This window comes from Cyprinodon tularosa, unplaced genomic scaffold (genome assembly GCF_016077235.1).
Source record: "Cyprinodon tularosa strain WSP-4 unplaced genomic scaffold, ASM1607723v1 ctg172, whole genome shotgun sequence".
NCBI lineage: Eukaryota > Metazoa > Chordata > Actinopteri > Cyprinodontiformes > Cyprinodontidae > Cyprinodon > Cyprinodon tularosa.
In genome coordinates, this window is record NW_024038551.1 from 162,160 (window position 1) to 184,793 (window position 22,634).

The window sequence follows — 22,634 nt, forward strand, 5'->3', positions numbered from 1 at the left end:
GATCTATATCCAGCCATTCAGCAAAGATAATGCTACATTGCTAAACATCTTATTTTGGCATTTGACCAATTAGATGATAAATTACCTACTGTAAATAAAGTTGGAAAAAAGTGAAGTAAAGAAAAAAAGCTAATTGAAAAATTAAAAAGTGAATAAGCCTAGTTAACAATGATATTTAGGTTTATAAACCATAAAATGTAAGTGCCAGTATCACCATTAATGCCTCTAAGGTTATGTTGGACCCTCAAAAAATGTTTCTTTCACTCTCAGAGTGTTTTTCAAAGATTTCTTATAAAATCACTTTTGTTATTTTTCTTAATATATTCATGCAAGTTGGCGCTTTTTATTATTAAATTTACATTCATTTTTGCCATCCATATCCATATTACATGTCTGACATGAAAAACAGAAGCAGCAACTTTTGTAGAAATAGGATGTTTGGGTCACAGACAGGGAGAGAGGCCTGGTTCTGAGCTGAATATCTTACAGCCCAGTCATGTGCTCAGATTCAGATCAAACAGCACATGATCCCAGATTAATGGTCATCATAAACTGGGTTCTGGTTCTGATGGGCGTCGTTGATCAGATTTGAGGTTCTTTCTATGACCAACCTGAACGTTTTTTGTTTTTGTTTTGTTTGTTTTTTACCAAAAAGGGGATTTATTAATCATATCTGAGCTTATTGGATGTGAAAACATCAGACACTGGATTGAACGGAACCGCTTCACTTCAGAACTAAGTCTGTTCACCATAAATAAACACGTCCCCTTTGAAAAGTTAGGATTTAAGTCACTATTTCAGTAAATGCTTATGTAGAGGATATTTCAGTGACAAGACAAAGTGCTGTAGATGGAAAAAAAAAACACAAAAGGGAATTCTAATATATATGACCAAAATGACTATTATAAAAAAAGAAAAAATTAAAGTGAAGGAAAGTTGGACTGAAAACATAACTACTAATGTAATTAAAGTAGTAGCCAGTCAAAATGTCCCTACTTTCCCTGATGGGCCCATGGCTGGTCGCCTACAATTCCTTTTTAAACATCAGTCTTTGTACTAAAATATTCTTTCTGTCATGATTTGTGGACATTAAGAATGAAAAAGAAGCGTCATCCCACATCCGTTTTTTTATACCCATTGGGCATGCATATGGGAGACCAAAAATGCTGCAGGAGAAGGCCAGTGGCCGGTAGTCACAGGGAAGTGGGCTGCCATTCCACTGCCGTTTGACTGGTAGCGGCCATTTTGAATGGCTGCTCCTGTAGATCTCTCAGCCAAGGGCCAATATAAACAGATACATTCTTAATCTGGATTCATTTAAACTCTTCTACTCTCTTTTGAGAGTTTATTTCAGACTAGAGAAGCAGTAGAACTAGAATCTGCTCCTCAGTGTTTGGTTCTGGTTCTGATCCAGTAGAGCTGAGAGGTTTGGCTGTTGATCCACTGCCAACCAGCCTCTAATGTATTTTGAAGTGAAGCCATTCGGTAATTACTAGACTAAGAAGGATTTTAAAGGCTCTCAGAGATACAGGGAGCCAGTGGGAGGACTTTAAAACTGGAATGATGTTCTCCACGTTCCTAGTTCCAGTGAGGACGCAGGCTGCAGCTTTCTGGATCAGCTGCAGCTGTAGAATCCACCAGGCAGCAGCTTTTGCAAAAATGATTGTTGATCTAAGTTAGCAGCGATGGTAGCCACCTCCCTTTCAGTCAATCTGGGAGTTCATGGCAACCCCAGATGTGGACACTGCCACCACCGTGTTTCTCAGTGGGCACCACACTGTAAAAAAGATCTACCGTATTTTCGAGACTACAAGGCGCATATAAAAGTCTTTTTTTCCCCTCAAAATGTGCGGTGCGCCCTATGTGTGTTGTTACTGCGGACGTTGTTGAGACCACCATGAGAACGTTAAAGGGGGAAGAGTGGTGTGGATTGTGTATAAAAGAACAGGTATGTGCTTTATGCAGAACTCCTCATCTCCTCATTGAGGAGATGATGAAAGAGTGGCTGAGGGAGGTGTATGTAAGGAGACCAGGTGTTTTTTGTTTTTTTTTGCTGCTTGTACCAGTTAGTTCTGACGCGTGGCTGAAGCAGCTTTGCTGCTCTGGCTGCACGGTGCAAAAGTGTGTCTGACGCGCGTTGGGCGGAGCTTCACTATCCTTTCTTTACCTTGCAGCTATATTTGCTGTGATCATAGGAATAAAGTAGTTTTAATATGTTTTTAAGTGAGAAATTGCGCTGTCAGTAGGAATCCCATTCAACAGCAGCCTCTGGCCGGGTCGCCTCCTCGCGGTTCACCGCGGCGGCTGGTATGTGTTTTTCATCTAAATAATCTAAACTGCAGGCACCAGGATAATAAAAGCGAACATATTCTGCCGGCAGATTTCTGCATTTTAAGTTAATTTATGCGTCAATAAACTGTTTCAGAGGAGTGATCACAGCGCTCTGTATCATCAGTGATGTGTCTGTCTCACGGCCAGCTCCCAGGTTTGATTAATACTTTGTAATAAATAAATGAATAAAGCACGAACATACTCAGTTTTGCTCCCGCTCTATTTTTAAATATGCAGTAGAGGTATTTAAATGTAGTAGAGGACATGTACCGGTATATAAAACCCGCGCCCTATAATCCGGTGCGCCTTGTGTGTGTGTTAAATACAGTAATGGCACACATAACTGAGACTGCGCCTTCTAGTACGGTGCGCCTTATGGTCGTGAAAATACGGTAGAAATAAGTCAACTATTCATAAATTAAATGTATTTACCCTTAATTTGAGTAGGTACATAAGATGATTTGCTAATGGAATTAATATTTTTACTCTGAAAATAATATAATTAGATAATATAAACTTGATATAAGACAATGCAATTGTTTTTTTCTTATTTTAAATTCAAATCGTCTTATTCCATTGGCAATGTGTCTCACTTACCTCTACAATTCATTAAAAAATGCACCTATTTTAAGTAAAAATTACTTTTACAATCCTCACCTTTGTGGCATCCTACATCTTTGAAGCATCACCATAAAAACTATGATCTTTGTCTCACACCAAGTTACCATTCTTCTGGTGTTACCAGCAGTGAACTAACATGCCACAAGTCGACCATTTAAGGTGGCCACTGTGCTGTAAAATAACGAGTAACAGGGTGGACTAAAGTTTAACTATCTACCGGCAGTTCTTTAGTCATTTCTGATTAAACAACAGAGAATCTCAACAATATGGATTGAACTTTGTTCCAAAGAATGCGTTGGTGAACTGATATAAAAGAAAAACAACAATCCAGAAAATACATTTTGAAAAAGTAAAATGTTTTGGGAGTAACTTATTTAAACTTTTTTTCTGAATTTTTTTTACATACTTTAAACTTGATCAATTTCAGTTTTTTAGGATGATTTCTTTTTACAAACTGCATTTCTCCTTTGGGGGCAGGCTGCCTTCTTGAATGGAAGCAAAGTAGCATTTCTATTGGTCTGCTGGATTTTAGCAACATTTTTATGGATCAAGACTGAACTTAAAGTGAAGCAAATGGCATTCATTAAAAAAATGTTAAAACTTTAAATTTTAATACATAAAATACGTTTTTTGGATAAAATATGAAAAAGTGTCTAAAAAGAAAAACAAAAACACAGCAGTTACTTTTTCAGTTTTTGTGGATTACATTTTTTTCCAAAGCCATTGAGCCCAACGTTCTTGTCTCATAGAAGAGATTAGAGATGGAGCATCGATGATGGTGAAGGATCAGAGATTAAGCTCCCATTGAGCTGATAGTTTGGTCAAAAAACCTGCTCTGTTGCTTTAAAGTCACTTAATGGAAATTTGTTTCACGCAAATAAAAGCATAATTTAGGCTGGTCAGACAAAAGTGATAATTTCAAGTAGATTAGGTTGATTTTTTTATAACTTTATTTTTAGTTATTGAACAAAGGCAAACACAAGTGAGGGCTAGAGCACCCATACAGTATATTGAGCGGTGTATTTTACTCTGCATTACTGGTCTGAATCACAATAAAAATAACATATATACCACAACTTGGGATCAGGGTACACAACAGTCAAAAGAGACAGATATATTTTCCCAATTCACAAACATGTTATGTGTTTTTTGCATTTTCCCCCAGTCTCTCTTCTTTCTCCTTCTGGAGACAGAGGGAGAAGGTCAAAGTTTCCATTGTATGTTTATGAAGAGCCTCAAGGTAGGCGGACTTGACTACAGCCAGCGTTTGGCGATTACCTTTTTACAATTAAATGTGTCCCTTGAACTGAGTCCTTCAGTGAGCTTTCCCAAGGTACAATGAGGTGAAAAAAGTCCAAAACTGTGTCCAGGGTTTCAGATCATTTGCTTAACATTGTGTCAAAAATATGGACATAATCTGCAGAAACGAAAGATGAGGTTGATTTTAAAACGGATCATGTAGAGAATAAAAAACAGGAGAACAGGAATTTCAAATCCAATGAAACTTTATTTTTTTATGATTTAACCTAAAATGACAATGTGAGTTGGATCAATCAGAATTCACACAAATCAACTTTTCAGACTCGTTTATTGAAGGGAAACCAAACGACAGAGCAGACGGGATCCTCCGAGTCGCTTCCGGTCGTCCAATCAGATGATGCTTACCTTCAACACCTGTGATGACTCAACAAAGCAGCTGACCAATCAGCTGAGACTATGTACAGGTAGCAAACAGCAGCAGTAGACCAGAGTTACCAAAAATACTTTAATGTATAAATTAAATCATTTACAGCCGAAGCAAACAGAACCGCAGCCCTGAAATGGCCGCATAACAATCCAAATACCAAAATGTATTCAAGTCGTAAAAAACCTTCGACCCAACGGGACGAAGAGGAGCGGCGCCGAGTCAAGCCTTGTCCTCGGACTTAACCGAGTCCATCGGAGCCTCCTGGGCTGTGGAAACGGGCTCCTGTGGTGGAGGACCACTGCACGCACTCTTAGCTTCCTGTTTGATCTCGCAGGAAGTCTCCACCTCCTCCTCCTCCTCCTCGGTCTTGATGAAGGCTCCCAGCGGGTGCTCGGTCAGCAGCCTGCTGGGCGACGGCGTCACGTCCAAGTAGGACGATGTCTGAGGGGACGAGGAAGAGGAGACAGAAGGTGAGGAAGAGCGGCACAGAAAGGCCAAACAGCTCAGTAATGAAGGACGCTTACATTTTTATAATCCTCGAAGCAGGCGGGGTGGAAATTCTGTAGAGACAAAACAAACGGGTCAGGTTCTACTGGTTCCTCTCAAAGCCGAATCCTCTGAAATGTTCTGGCTGGTTTTTCTTTTGCCGTTTGGGTCCCGAACATCTAACTAAATCAAACCGGGCCCAGATGTCCGATTTGGACCGGATGGTTCCGGTTTGTCAAAGTCAAAGATCATATCCAACCTGAGCCCAGCTCAAGAACCCGGATCTACAGGCTGATGATGTAAAGTAGGCGGAGCCTCACCTTGTCGTCGACCCGGACAGCGTTCTTCAGGAACCAGTCTTCCTCTTCCTCGACCCAATAAGTCTCAAATGGCTCCTGGCATATTTCACAGGACTGCAAAGAAGAACAGACCCATCAGAACCACTCTGCTGGGTTCCCATGATATCAGGGAAACAGAAAAACAGAAGCAGCGTTCCTGTCTGTTCATCAGGTCAGAACCGGACCCAGTAAACCACCCAGAAACCCACAGAAGGTTCTGATCTGAACCCTCTCCCCTGAAAACCTGATGGAACACAGCCTGATGTCTGACCCAGTCCAGGTCTAGCAGAACCACAGGGCAGCTCTGTGGGTGGAGGACCTAAGGAGCAGCCAATCAGCAGCTGAGGCTGGGTTTTAAGGATGTTTCCATGGAAACATCAGAACCATTTGCTGGTGGAATGTTCAGAGGATAACAGATGATCTGTGGACCAATCAGGAGCTCTCATGGCCGCTCACCTCTCCTACTTGGTCCTTGGTAGCTCTGACGCTCTGGAACTCCTTCTCTTTGGCCGCTGCCTGGTTCTTCTGGACCTCCTCCTCATTCTCCTTCTCAAAGAACTGACTCTTGGCCCGCTCCTCCAGGTCGGCGATCTCCTCAAACTCGATCCAGTCCTGATGGACAGAGGCAAAGGACAGAATGTTCACAGGCTGCCTCCATGGACTCTCAGGAGGCGGCGCTCTGTGTGTGACCTCACCGTCAGGCTGTAGTACCACCGCCGATGCGTCACCTTCTTGCTGGCTACCTTGCCCGCATGGTTCTGCCTAAAGTGCCAGTCCAGATGGTCGGCGTACATGTCTGTCTGAGCCGCCGTGAAGCGCATGCTGCAGAGGCAGCACTGGTTTCCTGAGTACAGCTTTGTTACCAAGCCCTCGTACCGCCTGCAGGGGGGGACAGAGAGTCAGAACCAGGAGGTCCGACGGCACCGAACAGTACGCACCAATCTAAGGAGTCATTTCAACAACATTTATACAGTTAGAGCGATTAGAGGCTTGACTGAAGCATCAGTGATGTTTACCAACCCCTGTGCTGCATTCAGAGACCATATAGGAACTTTCGTTTGATCAGGGAGCTCTCTCTTACTGTAGCTACTGCTATCCAGATCCGTGGAATAGGATACATTTTCCCCCAAAATTAATTCAGTGACCGAGAGCATTTCCTCCATGTTCTATTTCTCTGTTCTGATCTGGATCTGGTTTAATTCATTTTCAGCTGTGAGTTTATAGATGCTATCATTTTGTTTAACATTATTTAAGACCAATAGAGTAATCTAGATATCATTTTCTCCAGCCATGCTCTGCTAACGGCTATGGCAATGCTAGCATGAAAGTCTAACTTCCCCCGACCTTTTTAAGCTCTGTGCGTTCACACCTAAAGCAGCAAAGGCAGCAGGAGCAGCTAGTTTAGAAGCAAAGAAAGGATAGGGTAGCTCCGCCCAACACGCATCAGAACCACTTTTCCACCGCATAGCGGGAGCAACAGAGATGCTTCAGCCACGCGTCAGAACTAAACTTGTACAAGGATTAAAAATGAACCAGCATGCTGCTTTTGCTGCGCACGGTCTGAACGGAGCATGATTGTTTAAAAAAAATTGCCCAGCAGATGGACTCACTGCTTCATGATCTCGATGCTGAAGCTGGTCAGGTCCGGCAGATCATCCTCCTCCTCCACCTCCACCTCAGGCTCCTCCTCTTCCTCCTCCTCCACAGGTGCGGCGGGAGCGGCAGCTGAGGAAGACGCCTCTGAAAGTGAAAAAACAGGAAGCCTTCTTCATCTCAGACCATAAGTCTTCAGCCCCGTCCAGCACCTCTTAGGCTGTGTCCGCCCTAACGAGAACACTGTACGAGTTATGCCGTTTTAAACAAGTGTCCAAATGTTTAATGGATGAAAAAGTAGTGGACTCAATTTCCCACAATGCACCTTGAAAAGTAATGATCATCTACTGTCAATAGACCAGCAGATATATTCCAGAATGCTTTGCAGTTCATGGGATTTGTTTTGGCGGTGAGAGAGAACAATGATGGCGTAGGCAACGTGCAGGGAGCGCGTCACCAACGGGGAACGGTCAGTTTACAGAGTTCACTGTGTAGTGTTTGTTTACACATGTGTAAACCAAATGACAGAATAAAGCTGTCTAAGTGTAGTGATGGAGAGGTTAGGAAGGACACAGCCTTAGATCTTTCCTCAGCAATGGGATGATCAGACATCTAGAACATGCTCTGGTTCTGTGGGGGGGCTCACTCACCACTGGCCGTCTGTGACGAGTCGGTCTGCGATGGCGGCTTGATGATGCCGTTGAAGATGAGTTTGGACAGAAGGTCGTTGACGTCTACCTGACCGAAGTGGTTCTCTGGAGGAGCCACCTGAGGAGCTGCAAACACACAGGTTAGAGTTTCTGATGACATCACTTCCTGCTGAGGCCCGGTACCGTGGCGTCTGATACGTACTCTGTGGTCCGAAAGGCACCGGGTTCTGAGGCAGGTAGGGCTGGTTCACGTTCCCCATCATGTTCACCTGGAAGGAGAGCAGCTTTAGAACCACTGAGGACCAGAACCAGAACCGGACCGGGCCGGTGTGGACTTACCGGCTGCTGCATGGGGGCAACAGGTGCCGGCGGGTTGTAGAAGGGCCCGGGGCCCGGTTGGTTGAACGGCGTTGGCTGCATGTTGAAGTTTCCCGCCGGCAGCAGGTTCTGCCCCGGTGGGAACTGAGGGTTCATGGGCTCCTGGAACCGCTGGGGGCCCATACCAAAGTTCTGCTGCGGTGGGGCGGGGCCATCGTAGATGGGGGGGGCCATGGGCTGCATAGGGAGCTGGAGGTTGTGTTGGGGGGGGAACCTAGGGGGACCTTGCTGGCCAGGAGGGTAATCGTAGCGAGGAGGTCCCGGCTGTTGGGGGCCCACTTGATGGGGCCCCCCTGGCAGGTCAAACCTGGGGCCCGGTGCGGGGACCTCGAACCTCATTGGACCCATCTGATTGTTGGGAACCTCAAAGCGGGGGGGCAGCTGCTGCTGGAAGCCCATTGGACCAGGCCCCATGTTGCCGAAGTGGCTGGGCCCCTCAAAATGCTGCATGGGGCCCTCCGACAGACCAGGGCCCCCCATGGGCCCTTCAAACTGCTGTTGTCCCATGGGACCACCAAACCTGCTGGGCCCCTGTGGGGGCCCGTCAAAGGCCCCCAACCCTTCTCCTCTCATTGCTATGCGGGGCCCCTCACAGGGCGGGGGGCCCTCAGTTCTCTCTGGCAGGTTATGATGTGCTGGCCCCCCACCTTCGAATCTGCCGGGCCCCGGGTGGTGGGGGCCATCAAACTGGGGATCCTCGAACCGGCTCCAGCCATGGCGGTGTGGTCTGGAGGGGCCCATGTGCCCGGGGCCCCCATACATAGAAGGAGGGTGTCCTTCGTGTGGGGGTGTGTGTCCTGGGGAGTCACTGTGCTGCCGAACAGACAGAGGCCCCCCACGGGGGAGCCCCTTCATGTTTGGTTTGGAGCCCTGAGGAGGAGGAGGGGGGGCCTCCAGGGGCCCCTCATCTGAGTGCTCGCTGTTTGGACTTTCAAAGCAAGGGACCGGGCTCACGTCAGCCGCATCTTTCTGATGCAGAGGAGACAGACGGGAGCGTTCAAAGCGAGGGGGCGGAGCATCCGGCCCAGCAGGGCCCAGGGAGTTGCGGTGGGCCCCTACAGAGGGAAGGGGCCCATCCTGCCGGCGTGGGTCGGCCGGCCCGAACCTTCGCGGGGCATCGTAACTACTCTTGTGCTCCTCCCGCTCGTCATAGAGCTGGCGCTCCGTCAGCGGCGACGTCCACTCCCGCTCACCTGAAAGACAGACAGGAGACGCTGGGGAATCCTACAGAGCTGCAGAGCCTCAAACGCCACGCCGACCAAGCGTCACATCCAGAACCGTGCTACTGCTGCAAGACTTACTGGACTCTGCGGGGTCGGCTCTCCTCCTGAAGCGGAGTCCTGGCAGAGACTTGAGTTTGGGGAACTCCTTGCCGTGGTTGTACTCCTCCACCATGGGGGCGAGTGGCGGCTGCGGCTCGTCTCGCTCACCTGCAGGTCAAAGGTCAGTCAGAGACCAGCTTGAAACGACCTGTTAGGGCAGCCTAAGCTGTTCCTCGGCTCACCCGCTTGGTCCTGCGATGGTCGACCGTAGGGCCCCCCACTCCTCGACACCAGCTTCTCGCCCTCCTCTGACACCTCCTGGCCTTCGTCACCCGTCGCCCTGTGGTTGACCTGCGTCTTCCTCAGCTTGGACTTGTGCTCAAAGTACGACAGCTGGGCGGGGTCCATGGCTTCCTGAGGACGGGCCCCGCTCAGCAGAGACTGCTTCTTGGCGGAGAACCTTCTGGTGTCGTCCCAGTTCCCGGAGCTCTGCTGCTTCTCCTCCTGGTACTGGAAGAAATGGTTGATCTGGTGCACCATGTTCAGGAAGTCTTCCCGAGAAATTTCCCCCCTTTCCAGACGTTTGCTGGCCTGTGGAGAGACGGAGACGTGGAAGTGTTTCGTTAGAACAACGGAGGATAGCAGGGAACCTGGGTCAGGGCTGTTCTGGACCTACCCGCCTCAGAAGGTCCTTCTTGGAGGCGGAGTTCAGAACCTCGGGGATCTGCAGGTTAGCGTCCACGCTGAGCCGGATCTTCTGGTTCCTGGGTGTGCTGGGGCGGGTCGGGGTGCCATGTGGCTTGTGTCTGGGGGGGGTGGGCTTGTTGTGGGAGTCCTCTGGAAGCTTCATGCTGAAACAAGGAAACCTGAACGTCACATGGAGCTTCAGAACTGTTTGGACCTTTCCCTCCAATCAGTTCCTTTAGATACTTTTAACTGGGATTAAACCAGAACCATGGAGGTGATTTAACCCTATTTCAGGATTGCAATAAAGTATTTAATTATTGCTCATTTCAAATCATTTCCACTTTAAATATAAAGGTTTTTAGTTCCTGAGGCTGTGCATCGAGAACCGCCTGGAACCGGTTCTAACCTCATTCAAATTTTAATTTTGATTTTTGATGTTGACTCCGCTGCTTGGAAGGAGCAGCTGAGAAATACCAGAGAAGAAGAATCAGAGCTTCGGTGTTCGTCTAACCGCCAAAAAGTCTGATTAAATTTTGGGATGAATATTTATCAGCAGCAGATACTGATGGATTATTAATCTGGTTTGAGAAGGTTTATGAAAAAGCTCCAATATTGTGGTCAGACTTAAAGCTGGACCAGGACTAAATGAATTCTGGTGTTTGTGAACTCCCTAATCTGGTTAGGTTTCAGTCTAAAGGTGAGGTTAGGTTCTCATTTCACGTTCTAACAGGGCAATTGTACAGTTTAATCCCGGCTTAACACTGATCCATAGGAACCAGAACCAGTAGAACTAAAGCTCTCTTAGTTGTTTCCTGAACACAGATTTAAAAGTGGTTTTAAGAAGACAGACTGGTAACTGGACTCACTGTTTGTTCTCCTCCCAGCCGCTTCTCCAGCGGTGTGGCGCATCCTTGGGGTCCTTCCCAGCACCATCATGGCCCCTGTGGGGGTCCCTGGACTCAGAGTGCCGCTCGTCCAGCGGCCTTTTGGGCCTCCTGCCATCTGACTGGGTCTTCTTGGGGCCGGGTCGGTCGTCTCGGCCCGGCTTTCCGTTCTGTGGGTCGTCTCCACGGGGCCTCCGGGGTTTCCCGGGTTTGTGGGGGGGTGACGGGGAGCTGCTGCGGCCGTGGCTTTTGGGGGAGCGGCGTTCCTTCCTCTTAGGGGAGGTGGTGGGGGAGCGGGACCGTGAGCGGGTGCGTTTCCTGCGAGCTGTGCCTCCGGGCTTCGGGTCAGCCTTGTCTCCGGGCTCTGCTTGGTCAGTTTTGGCCCCCAGGCCGTTGACCAGATTGGGCATTTTGGACCTAGGGGGCTCTGGTCTCCTTGGCACCTCCTCCCGCTCCTTCTTGTCGCTGCAGCGCTTCTTCTCGTCGTCCCGGGGCTCAGCGCTCTTCTCCAGTACTCGTTTCTTGGTCCTGGGGTCCTTCTTGGGGCCCTCAGGCTCTGCCGGCCTGATGCGGCCCTGGGGCCCTTTGGCCAGAGGGGACGGAGATTTGGGCTTTAACTTGTCTTCTGGTGTCTCCTTCCTGGGGGGCCGGGCTTTCTCAGGCCGGGGGGATTTCTCTGGCGGCCTCCTCGACATGGCGGCGCCGGGCCCCCCTGGAGGGTGTGGGCTCTCCCTCTTGGTGGGGGGTTGTTCTTTGAGTGTGGGCCCAGCTGGGGGCCCGCCACGGTTCAGACGGGGGTCTCTACTGGACGCCTTGGGGTCAGGTTGAGGCTGGGGGGGGGATCCAGGGTCGAATGGGGTTGGCGGGTCTCTGAGTGGTGCCAGACTCTGGTTGGGGGGCCACTGTAGACGACGGCGGCAGAGCCAGTCCTCCCTGGAGACAGAACCATTCATCAGATCGGACTGAGTCTGCTTCTAGAACACAGCAGTAAGCAGAGCGGATGGGAACCTGCGGCGTCCTACCAGCTGCGCTTTGGTCTGCTCCAGCTCCAGCTCAATCTTCTTCTGCTGCAGCTCCAGCAGCTGCTTCTGTTTGGCCAGAAGCTGCTGGCGGATCAGCTGCTCCTGGGTCAGGCTGGACGGCGGCGCCGCTGGACTCGCCTGGGGGGCCACGGGTAAGGCTACGGGCTTGGAGGGGGCCGGTTGTGGAGAGACCTTCTCCTCAGACTGAAAACAGGAAAAAATAAAGAGGTTTTATACAAACGGATCCAAATGGCCTCCATCTCAGTTCCAGTTGGTCGAACAGTTGAGACCCGCTCTGAATCGGTTAGACCAGTGATGACTTAACGAAACAACCAAGGAATGCAGTTCCCCAAACCTACGATGTGGTTCCAAGGGACCAACAGAGCCAGAACTTTCTGGGCATTTCATTTACTAAAATTATTTATTTCAGCTGATTTTCATCTTAAATAAAAAAAATAAAAAATAAACATGTTTAAAGTTTTAAAGTTCTGGTCTTGTGGTCCTACCACTCAGAAACAGGCTCCCAAGGGGGCCACTGAGCTGCACTTTTCAGATGACAGAGATACCAGGGGTTGCTGCAGGTTCTGGAACGCCACAGTTTGGGGTTTACTTCCACACACAAAAAAAAAAAAAAAAAACTATAAAACACAACCACTCCTGCTGCTGTGAGAACAGAACCGATTCAGTGGAATCAGAAACCGGTCCAATATCAACCTGCAGACAGAGCCTCCCATCGTTTCTGTGACCCAGAGGTTCCTGCTAAATGGGTCAGCGGTTCTCACCTGATCATTGTTCTGGATTCAGGCAATTTCTTACCATCAACAAAATAAATTAATGATTGGAGCTGATCTATCAGGAGCATCACCCCCAATAAACATGAAACTGTAGTTTAATCACCGATCAGATGTTCATTTGGTTTTATTCTCCCAACTTTGCTTTCTTTTGCTTCAGATAAAATCCCATCAAAAACACTTTTTCCACAACTTTTAAATATGAGAGGAAATGATTTTAAGCTGAAGGCTAAAAATGGGACCGATTGAGATTAAAACAGAGGAGGAACCTTCAGAATATCCAAGAAAAACCAAAATCTGGCCCATAAGAACACGTGGATCAGTTTTCCTCTGACAGCAGGTGAGGCCACCACCCGCTGGGCGCTGTTCCAACAGGAAGCTGTGCAGCTTTGCCTGAACAGAACACTGATCCACTCCCCATCATTTAGCACAACCAGTCCCATCCAGAACACCTCCAGCAGAGATTCTTCCCCCTACTCTATGCTGAAGCCGGTTTAACCATCACACCAACATATCAGCGCCGCCCTCCACCGGGCCGGGGGACCCGCGCTGCGCTAGCCACACACACCTGCTTCAGGAACCTGGGGTTGACGTGGATGCTGGAGTTGATGTTTGGCGGCAGCGGCTTGATGGGCCACGCCGGGTCCAGCGAGTTGACCCTGACGTCCAGCGCATACAGCTTCTTGAGCGGGAAGACTTCATCCCAGGTGGAGCGCAGCTTGAACAGACTCTTTCTAGTGTTTTCATCCACCTACAAACAGAACACAGGACTTGGTGCTCGGCCCACACTTCAACACCCCTCCATCCCAATAATGGTTAGCAGGCTGTGTCTGAACAGGAAAATATTCAACAGGGGGTGGGGGGGTGAAGTGGGCTGATATGAAAGACAAACGGCAGCAAAGACAACTTTACCTTTTCAAAGACACAAATAAATGAAGCGATTAGGTTTTTAGCAAACACTGCGAGGTATTCTCCTCCAACATTCTTCACTATGGAATCCACTAAGTACAAAACAGGAAGCTTCTCTGCGGTCGGCGCCTGGAGCAATAAGAGAACTCAACAAGTTTAGAAAACAACAGGGGTTAAAAGCAACATTTCAGAACAAATGAGAAAAAAACAAAAACAAAAAAAAAGCGCAAGTTTGCTAAACAAAACCGGCATCATGGGAAAAACATCGCCCCCAAAAATAAAAAATAATCTGGAAAATTTAGGAGGAAAAAGAGCATCCAGTTTGTTTCTTCAGCCTTAGAGGAAAGCTCCACAGGTCCAAAAGAGCTTCGACAGGTTCTGCTCTTTAATCTGGAGCAGGGAAAAAAACAAAAACTGAGATCCATCCTCAAGGAGAGGAGGGGGAAATCCAGAGTCCATGATCTGCAGGAACCAGTCCTCAGGAAGGTTTACCTCCAAAGAGGGCGCCTCACCCTCTTTGTACGTTACCCAGACGGTTCTTCAGCTTTCATTCAGCCTTTACTCTTTAGTGGTGCTTTAGAAGCTTAAACCCGTTGGTTATTAAACACACACACTGGTTGCTTTTAAAAGTTCAGTGAGCGAGCAGTGAAACCAGAGTCATACCCAGGAAATAAAAAATGACAAAAAGCACATTTCACATTTTTTATTATTAACATGTTTAACCAGTCAGTCACATTTCAGGAAAAATAAAGGAATCAGGACGTAGAGTGAATTCATGCAGAGACGCGCTCAGGCGTCATGTGACCAGAGCTTCAACATGCAAACACTGAGGGCCCCGGGGCCCCTCTGCTGGCCCCAACAATCCATTCAGTAACACAGACAGCGATGTGGTCCAGCTTCAATCAGAACCGCCCCTTCTACAATCCATGAATGGAGCCGATTTCACTCTGATCTACGGTTGGTTCGCAGCGACGACGATCGCGTCGTTTTTAAATCAGCCTGAAAACTTAAACACAGGTTTTAAGATGGATCCTAAGGGCAGAAGTTTAGTTAACGTAAAACCAAAATAAACTGTTTTTTTTCACATGGTTAAATCCTCTAACATGACGTGGGGTTAAGCTGACGGCTGAGTGAACCGTTTGCTCTGCTGGGTTGTTGGACCTGTGGACTGAACTATTGAGCTGCTTACTCAGCAAAACAGGACAATTGGAGGGACACCTGGATGAGGAAAACCAACCACAACCACCTCAAACTTTATTCATTATTCTTTAAAAAAAGAACTTTAAATTTGAATTTAAAAAAGAAGCTTTAATTGTACTTTACCATCCATTTTTAATCCAAACCACACAAAAAAATGACAGATCAATAGTCAATATCCCCTAAATACAGCAAAGACTTTAGTCTGAACCACTTCTTTTCCTTTGTTTTTAATATTTCAATTAGATTATCCTCATAAGCTTAACACTTTATAGGGCACTCAGTGAAATACTTTGAAAAACACCAACTAGCCCAAATATAATAAGAAAAATAACAAAAGTGCTTCTATGAGAAATTAATGAAAAACACTGAGTGAGAAAAATAATTTTTTTTGGTCCAACATAATCTTAGAAGCATTAATGCTGATACTGGCATTTACATTTTTTAGTTTATAAACCTAAATATAATTGGGTTTTTGTTTTACTTTACTTTTTAACTTTTTTCTTGACTTGTTAACCTTTTTCCCCTACTTAATTAACAGCAGATATATATATATATATATTATTCAAAGGCTCATCTAATTGGTTAAATACCAAAATAAGATGGACAGCCATGTAGCAGTATGTTTGCTGAATAGCTGGATATAGATCTTGTGCATCCAGAACTCACTGAGGGATGGGGGTGGGGATTCCATTAGTAAGGGGTATGAAAGTGATCAAAAATGGGAACTTGCCCTTTAAAGGGTTTAAAAAAAAAACTAACTTTTAATCAAAACAGTAGCTTTATTTGCATTTTACCACCTACTTTTATCCACACTATACAAAAATGACAGACCGACAGTCAATATCGCTAAATATAGCTAAGACTTTAGTCTCTTTTTATTATTATTTCGATTAGATTATCCTCATTGGCTTAAATCCTGGATTTAGTCACGCTGTAGCAGCTGAGTCACACCCAGGTGTTTGCATGAGCTTCATAACTCATAGAAATTCTTGTAGTTTGTTTATGTAAAACAGTTTTTTATAAGCTTCCAAACCACGGCTGGTTTCTACAGAGGCCTGTTTTAGATCATATGTGACAGGAAGCGGGTCGGTCGGTGATGATGTGACCACATTTGCAGCCGTTTCCGGTCGCCTCCGACCTGTTTTTGTCGGTCGCTGTTGCCACATGGTCCGCAGTAAATCACTTCCGCTTTTAGGCCCGTTTAGACCGAGCTGACAGTTCTTACAGTCTGATGGACTCTTAATTCAAGTTAAAACTGAACATTTAAAAATAAAACACTGACGTTTACCTTCTAACCGTTTATAAACCATCCCAGTCAGCGACAAGACTCCCTTCTACACCAACGGCTGTTTTGGTTTTAACCGTAAAGGTTCATAATTTTTAATAAAAGAGTGATTTTCTGTTGAAGCAGGACCACATCAAGCTAGCTCCTACGCTAATGCTTTAATAACAGCCTGACTTGTTCATACAGAGAGGAGTTACTGCGGGGCCTCCTAACCAGAACGCCGCCATCTTTAACACACATACACAAACTGAAGGTAAAGTATTCTATGATCATAAAAACCTTGCTGATTTGAGCTTCAATAATAGCCACGATATCCTTGGCGAACTGGATGTTCTCTTCGGCCAGGATGGTGAGCATGTTGATGTGCGGTTTGCTGTTGAACGTCAGGTCTTCCAGAGAGGACTGGTACTCCCTGCAGGCGTCTTCTCGGGCCGCCTTCTCCTCCATCTTCCAGCTCAGAGGCCCGGACAAACCTATAGCAGCCGGACTGAAACCATCGCCACGTAGCAACACACAGTCCATTAATTCACGAAGAGAACTGTTGGGCCCAGAACCACGAAAATAAACACGGTCCGGTTCGGGATTAGTTCCTCCGCTGTTGGTCGGTTTTCTTGGTTCGTTTTCGATGAGAAGAAAATGGCGACTGCAGCTAGGGGCTCCCTACCTCACATGGAGTTGATACTAGTTGAGGTGACGTCAGGTGTACCTTATTGGCTAGAAACGAGCACTGCTTCCCGGGCTTTGGAGTTTGATTGGTGGGGATGAATAGCAGTCACTCAAAGCAGCCAATCAGAGGGAAGAAGCTTGGTTTGACAGTTACGAAAGAAAAGTGATTAGCCAACACAATACATGCGCATGGGGCGCAGGCAGGCACAATGTTAAACTGAAATAATCTTTATAAAAATACACTAAAAATAAACATGAAAGATGTAAAAAAAAAAAAAAAAAATTATTAGATGTATTTTTTTAATCTTGAAAGCATTTTAAATGTAATACATAAAATTAAATGGACTTAAAATAATAAAAATACAGAAACTGTAAAAAAAAAAAATTCAGAAAAATTCATTTTATATTTTCAACAACAGAAATACAGCCTACTATAACAGAAAGCATCTTAAACTATACTGTAAACATCCTCCATAAGGTGTAAGAGTGTGTTGGATGAGAAAACCACAACTGCTCCTCCTCTCTGATCCTGGTTCATTCCAGAGGGGTTCTAGAGGGTTCAGATCAGGATTCTGAGCAGGAATCCAGTTTAAAAAGCAACCAGAAGTAAGTGCGCTTGTGCTCTGAGAAGATTGCAAGTACCCCGGTTCGATTCCCACAGCCTTCAATTTGGGTCCCTGAGCAACACCTTTAACGCCACGCTGCTCCCTGGGCGCCTCACAATGGCAGCCCACTGCTTCCCAAGGGGATGGGTTAAATGCAGAGATAAATTAATCCAATGTGAGATCAATAAAGTTTAATTATTATTAACCATTCGTCAGGCAGCGCTTTGATGCGATCTCATCAGAGCCACCTTCTACTGGTTGTAAAACTGTTGTTGATTCCAACTAGGCAAGCGTCTGCCCATTATGACCAGGATGATATACTTTCTATTGGCCTCGGTTGTTCACACCGGTGTTACATCATATTCTGTGACACATCAAATATTTAGATTAAAGCACGTGCTGTGGGGGATTCCCCTTACCAGCCTGCTATCTACTAATGCTAACGTCAATGGATTCATACCTGAACATAAAGGAATGTATGGTAAAATACATGTAGCCAATCAGAGCGAAGTAATACTGGGTCACAATATATGATGGGCAACAGAATATGGTGCAACACCGGCACTAATCTAGAATAGAATATAAAATCCCTTTGAATACAACAATAACAATACAATACTAACAATAAAAAGCTAACAATAAAATACTGGACTGTAAAGTTTTTTGTTTAACAGTATCAAACTGCATCTGGAGAATAAATAACCAATATACAACTATGGACATCTGCACTGTACTTGATATTTGAAAATAGCAGCAACATCAGGGATGTGCAAAATGACAGCAGCATGTTATTTAACTGACTAAGCTAGCAACTGTGCAAAAATCAGCATTAATCTAACAGTTATTGAGGTTGTTTGAAACAGTTATAGTTATAAAGTCTTCCAGCTGCTGGGAAGAAGGATCTGTGATAACGCTCCATGGTGCATTTAGGGTGCAGCAGTCTGTCACTGAAGGAGCTCTCCAGTTCTGCAACAGCTTCATGCATGGGGTGGGAGACATTAGCCAACAGAGATGTTGATTTAGTTAGGTTGCTTTTGTTTCCCACCTCCTGCACTGAGTCCAGAGGACATCCAATCACAGAGCTGGCCTTCCTGATCAGCTTACCCAACTGCTTTCTCTCAGCTACAGATAAGCCACTGCTCCAACAGACAGCTCCATAGAAGATAGCTGATGCCACAGCAGAGGCATAAAGGGTCTTTATTAGCACCCCCTCCACTCCTAAAGACCTCAGTCTCCTCAGCAGGAATATTCTGCTCTGACCTTTCTTATACAGAGCCTCAGTGTTGTGAGTCCAGTGCAGTTTGTTATTCAGATCAACACCTAGGTAATTATAATCTACCCGTTGTCAATGCTTAGAAATGTACAAAGAAGGAGATTCTGGTTCTGAACTGGGTCCTGAAGGTATATAATTTAATAAAGAGGGAAAGAATATCTATCACGACTCCAAACGTCAATTCTGAATACAGATATTTGGTTTTAACTTTAATTTCTTTGGTTCATGGACAATTGGCAGTGAATGGACCAGAACCAGTAGATGTCATGGAGCCTTAGATCATCACCGTCTGGATTCTGGACCTCTCCACTCTTCCTTCAGACCAGTGGTTCCCAAAGATTTTCTTCTGGGCCCCCCTTTGGATTACAATAGGGTGACCACCCGTCCCGCGTAGCGCGTGCGCGCACAGCGTTTGAAGCCCAATTCATTCGTCCCGCAAATTGAGACCGTGTCACGCATAATCAATATGAAATATGAAAAAGCTTATGGTCGTCAAGTTGTGCTTACTCTCATATGACAGTAGATGGCAGTGAAAGCCCAAATTCATGAGATAAAATGTTTGAAGTCAATTTTTAAACGTCTGTCTACCACTTTTTTTGTGATTTGAATCATCAGTGGCCGGTCTACACATTTTTCAAGAATGCAGCCAGAACGCGCGGTGACGTAAAAAAAAGCGCGCTCGCGTAAAATATCAGTTGGAACTGCGCATTAACTGGGAAGAAACTTTTAGAGGCGCGCTTTCCAATTAGAAGATGGAGAAAGAGACTGAGTGTGAGGCATCTCCACCAGCAATGGTAAAGGTGTCCCCAGAACACTGAACAGTTTTTTTTTTTTTCCTGTTCCTGCTTTAAACAACATCCAAGTTCACCATCCTTCCTCCCCCTTCTCGTTCCGTGAACCTCTGGAGTCGTGAGTTAAGCCTTTTTTTTTTTTTTTTTTTACAGTTCCTGTGGTGTAGAGCAACTACAATTCCTGTTAATCCTTTAATTTCAAATTATAATTTATTTAAAGTGAATAAATTGTAATAAAAAATAAATAAAATTGAATAGCTAAATTAAATCGAAATTGGAAGTGCATCTGTTCATTGAATGTTCAAAGTATTATGAATCTTTATTTAGAAAGAAATACACATTGGTTGGCCTATTCATGAGCATACATCAGCAATTACACATGTTTATGGGAATAGGACATTATTAATATACCATGTAAGGTGATATGTGCTAGAAATGTGTAAACCTCTATCAGTGAGTCTGCCCGTTAGGTGGGGGCACCATTGCACCAAGCAGTGTCCCACTTTGTCCCCCAGAAACATACCCCTGGTCCCCCCTTGGGCTTATTAGCAGGTGGTCACCCTAGATTACAATAAAATTTATTTCACACTTCAGGTTGCAACAAAACAAACTACACCATCTTTACAGTGGAACACTGTGGTGTAACTGTATTTTTTTCATAGTTCTATAATGTAGATTAGAAGAGGATTCTTTGTTGTCTGTGTTATTTTAAACATATTTCTTTTTTTTTATTTGTAACAATATTTAACTTTGCTATAATCTATACATTAAAAAAAGCCTCTGTGCAAAATGGAGTGAAAACATTGAACAGCTCCCTGAGAGTTTTTTCTTTGTACTTTAATCCTCCCATCTTTTTAGTGGTTGTAGTGAGCCTGCTTTTTGCTGTAGATCTTCTCAAATCTGGGTTGCAGTGTCACAACTGTCCATTATGCTCAGTCAAGCAAGCACTGTTTTTTTTTTTTTTTCTTCATTCATCCATACCGCTTCCCGCGCCCCCCCCCCCCCCCCCCCCCCCCCCCCCTGCAATGGCATTGCGCCCCCCCCCTAGGGGGCGCGCCCCAGACTTTGGGAACCACTGCTTCAGACCATGATTTCTAAATGAAACGTAACTTTCCTCTGAAAGGAGGACAGCCTGGTTCTGTGTTTTTTTGTCCAAGTGCGGGTATTTCTGTGCGCTGTGAATCCCGATACCCCCAGTCTACAGATTGTGAAGCTCCTCAAGACTCGTGGATTTAGCTCCACAATCCTGTCATGGCCGGGGTCACCTTGCTGCTGGAGAGTCTTTTCTCACAAAACTTTTCCCTTCCACTCAACTTTAAGAAAATGAGTGTGAAGACAGCTAATTTGTATCCTTGCCTTGATTACGGAGGCCTTAATGGAGTCTTCAACTAACATCAACACATGGAGAATAAATTTCCGTTCAATTATGTTTATAGCGCCAATTCAGAACAAAACATATCAGATTTATTAGTGTAATATTTACATTTTCTAAGCTGCTGGGTCTTCTGCACTAGGAAATCGATGAAAAATAATCTGAAATGTAACAGGTGGACCACAGAACTACAGGAAAGGGATTAAATCCTCTGAACAGAACCAGAGGGAAGGGAAACATCGGAGGACTGGGGAAAATCAAACGACCCGTAGACCTGACACTAGATCTGTGGTATTAAATCAGATATGCATCCGATTTAATAACAGGTATAAAACCAGGAGTATGCCCAGGCATTGAAGGGAGCGAGGTCACCCACCATACTGAGCCTCATTCTGGCCCGTTTGAAGGACATTACATCAAAGCTGGATCAGTCTGTAGTGTTTTTCCTCTTTCATTTTGTGTGAGACTCCAAATCCAGGCCTCCATTGCTTAATCTGATTTCCATTGATGATTTTTGGGTGATCTTGTTGTCAGCACATTCAACTTTAAGTATTCAATGAGAATATATTCCTCATTTACATCTAGGATGTGTTTTGTGAGTCTTCCTTTATTTTTTTGGCAGTACATTTTAAATTCTATATCAGTTATTTATAGAAGTGTTATGGAGATCTTCACTTAAAGGTATAGTGGAGAATTTTTTGCACATTTTTGAAAAAACCCACCCTCCCCACTTAAAAAAAACACATGCACAACCCTGTCCCTGCTCTCGAGAGGAAATGCCCAAACTTGTGCACGCTCTGTTTAAAGGTTGCTGTTTATATCTCATTAAAAGTTTATCTTCCAAAAGAAGATTCGCAATTTTTCCACTATGTCAGACTTATCAGTGGTAAGTGAAAATGTGGATGAACATGTAGGATGGTCATAAGACTTATTTATACTCACAAACCAGGTCGTCTGCGTGTGTCGCAGTGAACGCAAACGTACCCCCGGCCCTCCGTAGACACTCTGGTGCACGTCTCCCAAAATTGTAGGTGACCGCAGATAGGAGGCCTCTGATTGGTCAACTCTACATCTGCTCTACACTATTCTTATTTCCTGTTTGGTGCCTTACCGGCTTGTTTTGTTTGTATGACTGTCATTGTGGAAAACGACTCATGAAGAGGGACCAGCTAGAAGAGCGAGGTGCGTGAGAACGATGGGACCCTTTTTCCACCTAGATCCCTGCTGTTTTTCACCCTTATGTCCCTCGTACAAACTTGCCCCCACTTCCTCACCGCCTCAGCCATATCTAGACCCAATGATTGACAATTAGTAGGACCACTTATTTTGATCCACCTGGAAACAGAACATTCTCCACTTTACCTTTACCTCCTATGATGGGCAGGGCTGCTGCTCCAAGGACTCTAAAGGTCTGGGAGAATCAGGAACTAGCTGTGGGTCTAGGTAAGGCCGAGGCGCTGAGGAAATGGGGGCAAGTTTTTGCGACAATGGAGGGACATGAGGGCAAAAAAGAGCGGCGATCCAGGTGGAAAAACGGTCCCAGTGTTCTCTCGCTTCTGGCTGGTCCATCTTCACGAGTCGTTTTCCACAGTGGCGGTCATACAAACATCACAAGCCGGTAAGGTTCCAAACAAAAAATACGCATAGTGTAGAGCGGATGAAGATTCGACCAATCAGAGGCCTCCTGTCTGCAGTCACATACAATTCTTGAGAGGTGCAGCAGAGTGTCTGCGGAAGGGGAGGAGCATATCTGCATTAACTGCTACACACACGCAGACGACCCGGTTTCAAAGTATAAATCAG

At 45.6% G+C, this 22,634-nt stretch overlaps 1 protein-coding gene across 1 annotated transcript; it reads right to left on the bottom strand.

The window, feature by feature from the left end:
- Nucleotides 1-4,439: 4,439 nt before the first annotated feature.
- Nucleotides 4,440-16,794, bottom strand: pcf11 (PCF11 cleavage and polyadenylation factor subunit). The gene is given in 18 exon segments (XM_038281558.1): nucleotides 4,440-5,080; nucleotides 5,164-5,199; nucleotides 5,446-5,538; nucleotides 5,920-6,075; nucleotides 6,159-6,342; nucleotides 7,074-7,203; nucleotides 7,707-7,832; nucleotides 7,909-7,975; nucleotides 8,046-9,277; nucleotides 9,386-9,514; nucleotides 9,589-9,937; nucleotides 10,023-10,197; nucleotides 10,900-11,756; nucleotides 11,758-11,854; nucleotides 11,935-12,143; nucleotides 13,299-13,481; nucleotides 13,643-13,768; nucleotides 16,404-16,794. Coding segments are annotated over 18 exon segments (4,614 nt in total). The 5' UTR covers nucleotides 16,647-16,794; the 3' UTR covers nucleotides 4,440-4,858.
- Between the last annotated feature and the right edge of the window lie 5,840 nt (nucleotides 16,795-22,634).